The 6,308-nt window shown below is 37.7% G+C and overlaps 1 protein-coding gene across 1 annotated transcript; it reads left to right on the top strand.

Annotated features, from left to right (window-relative positions):
• Positions 1-4,326: 4,326 nt before the first annotated feature.
• On the top strand, positions 4,327-6,308 carry LOC306852927 (general transcription factor II-I repeat domain-containing protein 2A-like; the record flags this gene model as incomplete). The annotated part of the gene is made up of 3 exons (XM_079390040.1): positions 4,327-4,349; positions 4,516-5,182; positions 5,301-6,308. 3 exons carry the CDS (start codon positions 4,327-4,329, stop codon positions 6,306-6,308), a joined length of 1,698 nt encoding a protein of 565 aa, XP_079246166.1.

The following is a 6,308-nucleotide window of genomic DNA, read 5'->3' as shown; positions in this document are numbered from 1 at the left end:
GGGGAGTGAATGTCCAGCGCTCTCTCCACCCTCAATACCACGACTGAGGTGCCCTTGAGCAAGGCACCGAACCCCCAACTGCTCCCCGGGCGCTGCAGCATAAAATGGCTGCCCACTGCTTCCGGTGTGTGTTCACGGTGTGTGTGTGTTCACGGTGTGTGTGTGTTCACGGTGTGTGTGTGTTCACTGCTGTGTGTGTGCACGTTGGATGGGTTAAATGCCGAGCACGAATTCCGAGTATGGGTCACCATACTTGGTTGAATGTCACTTCACTTCACTAAATAAATAAATAAAAGGGAGATACATTCAATGAAGATACATTTACCTGAGAAGCAAAAGGATTTAAAATATCATGTCTTGTTTTTTAAAACACAAAATGGATCAAAACTAAATAAACTTAGACTTAAGACAAATATCTGTCAGTGGGCTAAAAAAATAATCATATTTTTTTCTTGTTTTAATCATAAACTCTTCATGTCTAGACTTTATAGTAGTTTTACTTCTTAAGCAAGTATATTTTAATCTAAGAATATTTTGATGCTCGTTATGGAAGACAAGTCAAAAACACAGAGTGATACAATTATTTTTGAGAGATAATAACATTGTTCAAATTGATCTTTTAATCTGAATTACTTCAACTAGATATTTTATGAATATCATATTCATGTTCAAAAGTTTTGAAGTAGTAACTTTTTTATAACTTATAGAAGGACTTTACACTAGCATCTGTGTTTGGGATTGGACATATTTGTATTATTATTATTATTTTTTCTTCATTGAATTGGCGAAAATATTGCGGATGCACAGAAACTTTCTGGTTGGATGAATTGAATATAAAAGACTAATCAGTCTAGAGATTTACAGGATTAATAATCTTTATCATAAAGGGTTTTAGATGAGAAGCTCCTAAACTCAGCAGCGGTGGTGTGATGGGGTGTTCATGGAGAGATTGGATTTGGGCCTGTATCTCATGTGCGAGCGCTGCTATTATTGCTGTTCAGTCACTGTGTGTTTGGACTCTGCTGCTGTAATTCAGTTTCATATGCTGCTTTATCTTGCTCTGGATCTCATTCATCCATATTTCAGAGTTTGTTCAGCAGCGGGAGAGGAAATGATGGAGGGGAGAGTGTGTGACGGAGCCATTTGCTTAAACGCTGTTTCTGAACAGCTGAGACCTATTACCGTCTGGAGGAGCCGTTCCTGAGCCTTCAGAGAAACACACTGAGCCATCAGATCGGCTCCGGCGGAGTGAGACACGTTAAGCAGCTCAGAGATCATTAAACAATCGGAAAATCACTGCAAATGAATGTTTTCTTTAATGTACTGAGCTTGAGCTGTTCAATAGTGATGAAGGCTTATGCTCGTTTTATAATGTAATATCAGTGCGTTATAATGGATATCAGTCACACATTAGTTCTGTTCCAAATCTTAATGAGCTGTCTTGCTGTCTGTATAGGCTGTTCCCTTCTAAGGCAGCATTCTAAATTAAATGAACCCTAATAAGTGACTGATGGGAAGTGCTCTACATAGGCAGCAACACAACACACATATAGCTTCTGCACGTGAAGCACACAGAATATCCAGTGCAGTTTTGACATTAATATATTTCTTATGGAAGCATATGTGTAGCTAAATTCAATTTGAAATGTAATAAGCAAAATGGCAATGCAATATGTAAAATGGTAATGTATTTCTGTATTTAAATGTACATTTTCCCATATATATATGCAACATTTAGTGCAAAATTAAAATGAAAATTCAATTATATAATTAAAATTTGCCATTTTCTACACTAGTTATAATATGCAAATTAAAAACATATTTTAAAGCTTTATCCCCCTGTTTCAGACAAGGCTTAAGCCTAGACTAAAATGTAAGTCTGAGCTGTTTCAAATGCAAGATACTTCCACTGATTGATCTTAAAATATATCAGTGCCTTTGTTTAGTCTCAAGATGCACCCCAGTAATGTTTTTTTCTAAGACACATTTATAAAAATTACTTAAATCTCCAAATTGAACTATGGCCTAGTCCTGGCTTAGGCTAAGGCCTGTCTATGAAACTGGGCCTATAAATTGCAAAATTTTCATATGTATGATTTGAGAACAAAATGCAGTGAGAATTTCAAAATGCATTCTGAGCCAAATGTGCAGCAAAAGGGTGATTTAAATGTCTTTTTATTTTTCTTAAATGCGTTGACATTTACATATATGATGTTTCAATTGCATTTTTATTACCCACGATGACTATAGTTTAATTGCTTAGCTAGTGAGCATTATAAAGTAGTCCATTTATAATACAACTGAAAGCATTTTAATCAATATCTTGCAATATTGAATGAAATGCATTCATAATTATAATTTCTCTAGACTTATCTGCCATCCTGATTTCTTTTAAAAAATTGCTACCATGATTATTCATTCATTCATTCATTTTTATTTTATTTTATGTTCTGAGCAGTATGTTGAAAATACAGAGATCTGATCTGATCTTCATTCAGTCTGTCTGGAATGACATGAAGAAACAGAACAAACTGAGACAGACTAAATCCAGAAGAACTGTGTCTCCAAGACGCTTCAAGAAACCTACCTGAAAAACTAACCACAAGTGCACCTAGAGCAAAAGCTGCTTTAAACGCAAAGGATGGTCACACTAAATGTTGATTTAATTTAGTTAATAGAAGTTAATTGATAAAGAAAATTTATTTATGCCATTACTTTTGACAACATCCTCATTTTACAGAATTTCAAATACTGTACATTATTGTAAGTCCTCTATGCCCCGCCTCTCTCTAACGCTTCGATTTCTACAAAGTCCCTCCTTCCGACAAGTGCAGTCTACTCTGATTGGCCAACTGGCACAGTGCATTGTGATTGGTCGGAAATGTAACGCCCCTTTCCATAAGCCAGCTTCAGCTTTCAAAATTATAGTAAAGAAAGACAGCAAATAATGTCCTTAGTTTTACCATCGGTTCAAGCCCTAGAGGGAAACAGAGTCGCGTGACAGACACAGTGATGAAGCTCATATGTGTTTGCACACAAGCCGCGATTGTGTTAACTTTGATAAAGAATATCTCTTTGGTTTTGAGACTTTAGTCTTTGCAACTTCAGGGATCTTATCTATGCACAAACAGCTTGTAACACTCCAAAGAGAAAGGAAAACTTGAAATCGCATCATATGAGCCCTTTAAAAATAAATGTATATTAGTATGTCTTAATGTTAGACATGAATACTCACTTCCTCTGAAGATCATGTGGTAGAAGATTTTCATTTAATCGTCCTCAATCGTCATCCCACAATACAAACTCACTCAAATATGAATTTAACACTCAGATAAAACATATAAAAGCCATTACTAGAGCAGCAGCAGCACACTGACACTGCTGTGAAAGTTTATATTCAAATTTGCCGGGGAAAACTGCGCGCTCACTAATTATTGGCCAGATTCCTGAGTGACAGTCAGATTAACCAATCAGCTCAAAGCAAATATGACATTCCTGCAATAAATTCTTGTGATTACACGTGTCTGTTATATTTCTCTTATGACGCTAGACTGTACTTTATACACTCATTGATTTTTTTTCTTTATAAAAATAAAACATTTTTGATGCAATACATTTTTTTATTGCACGGTTACATGATTTGTGGATTTTAAGGCTGATTTTTCTATTCTATATAAAATTGCAGAGTTTGAATGCAAAAATACACCTAAATATAAAACCAATAAGATTTACTTTAAAATGACAAAAAAGAACATTAAATTGATAGAATGGACATAAACCTTTAATATAATGAACTACGTACATTTTTTAATTGCAGATTATTTTTGTAATTCTACGTACATTTTTACATAATTTAAGAAAACTGAAAAAAAAATTGTATAAATAGTCCAATAATATTTTTGTATAAAAATGAGAATTACTGTAATTTGTCATTAATTGAATAATACTTAAAATAACAGTCAGATTTTTAAATTACAGATATTGTTTGTAATTTTACAGAGTTTTGAACATAATTTAAAATAACACAAAAAATACTGTAAAAATAATACAGTAATTTTCCTGTATAAAAAAAGAAAAAAATATTGTAATTTGTCTTTAATGATATAGTACCTAAAACAGGGATGGGCAACTGGCGGCCCGCCTCCTCACTCAGTGCGGCCCGCGGGTCAATTTTCAAATACCATAGAAATGTTGGTTTCACGGGTTTTACCCATAGGTTTTTTTTACCGCATCTGAACAAATTTCAAATGGTAATGATGCAGTATACCGATAGAGGGCGCCTCCTATGCAAAACACTTAGTCGGACCTGCTTCACTACAGTCAACGATGAAGAGAAAGAACCATGAGAGGTAAAAAAAGAAAACTGGATCAAGAGAATCGTACTTTTCAGACGAGATGGGAAACAGATTATCTGTTTACAGAATTCAAAGGCAGACCTATGTGTTTAGTGTGTTTAGAAACAAGATCAGTATTCAAAGATTTCAATTTAAGTCGCCATTACAATACCACACACAGGGACAAATATGGAAAGTACACCGGAGCTGCTAGGTCCGCTGTTATAGCTGACCTGAAAGTGAAGCTCAATCACCAACAGAGTATTTTTACCAGAATTACATCCACACAGGAGTCTGCCCTCAAGGCGTCTTACTCTGTGGCACTGGAGCTTGCTAAAGCCAAGAAGCCCTTGTCAGATGGCGAAATGGTGAAGAGGTGTGCAATGGAAATGGCCAAATCATTTGGAGATGAGGATATGGCTAAAAACTTTGAAACGATCTCCTTGTCCCGTCGCACAGTGACACGCAGAATTTTTGACATCCATAATCACGTCGATGGCAAACTGAAACAAGTCATGCACGACTGCAAATACTTCTCATTAGCGTTGGATGAGAGCACAGATGTGACGGATATTAGCCAGCTACTGATTTTCACTAGAACGATTGACAGTTCATTTGTTGTACACAAAGAACTTTTAAAATTGGTGTCGTTGCACAACACTACTAAAGGGACGGATATTTTAAACGCCGTTAACAGTGTTGTGAATGAGTACTATGGTGGCTTTGACAAGCTGTCAGCCGTCGTTACTTATGGCGCACCTGCGATGCAAGGAAAACACAATGGTTTCGCCGGGCTCCTCCAACAGAGTGGGGTGGACTGTCCTATACTGCACTGCATCATCCATCAGGTGAGTTGTTTTATCATCAGCTCACTTTTATGATTAGAATATGGGCGGCCTTATGAGATTAATATGACAGGATGTGTAGATTTTAGCGCTGAATCTAATCTTTATTTTAATTCTACAGGAGGCTCTCTGTGCCAAGACACTTAACTTCAGTCACGTTATGGATCTGGTGACTAAAGTTACAAATCTCATCCGAGGAGGGAATAGGTCTCTCAGTCACAGGAGGTTTGTAGCTTTTTTGGATGAAGTGAGCGCGGCTTATGGGGATTTACAAATGCACACCGAGATTAGATGGATGAGCCGAGGAAAGTGTCTGGAGCGGTTTTCTGCGTTGCGCACCGAACTTCCTGTGTTTTTGGAGGACAGTGTTCGAGGCGATACAAGCGCCTACACACGAAAACTCAGAGACACAGAGTTTCTTTGCAATATGGCCTTCCTTACGGACGTTACCTCACACCTCAATCACCTGAACACACAGTTACAGGGGCGAGGCCAAACTGTATCCGACCTTTACGCACACATGAATGCATTTCGGCGTAAATTAGAGCTTTTCAAAGAAGGATTTTCGTCCAATCGGCAAAATTTTGCACACTTTCCCGCTTGTGAAGAGATGCGGAGAGATGTCCCTGAATGCGAGAACATTTTTCACAAATACAGAGCCGACATCGAAACACTGCAGCACCAGTTTAAATTCCGCTTCCATGATTTCCACGCCATGCAGCCAAGAATAGCGTTATTCACTGACCCCCTCTCTGCTGCTGTCAGCGAGCAACCCTCCGAGTTGCAACTTGAACTCTGCGAAATTCAGTCAGACCCGTTTTTTCAAGCAAAGCGCAGTGAGAGGGGAGTTTCATTTTGGAGGTTACTACCAGAGTCCCGCTTTCCACTACTCAGGGATTTTGCACTGTCAATGGCCAGCATGTTTGGGAGCACCTACATTTGCGAGAGCAGCTTCTCCACAATGAAACATATAAAGTCGAAAGAGAGAAACAGGATCAGCGATGACGTTCTGTTTCAGCTCATGAGGATTGGCTGCACTAACATTGACATTGACATCCAGTCTATTGTACGCCAGCAGGAGAGACCACAAGTAGCTCATTATCTTTTCCCCCCTGTAGGTGAGATATAG

This window comes from Barbus barbus (genome assembly GCF_936440315.1).
Source record: "Barbus barbus genome assembly, chromosome: 33".
Classification (NCBI taxonomy): domain Eukaryota; kingdom Metazoa; phylum Chordata; class Actinopteri; order Cypriniformes; family Cyprinidae; genus Barbus; species Barbus barbus.
Note: the sequence above shows the minus strand (reverse complement) of the source record. Positions and strands in the feature narration are given on the sequence as shown.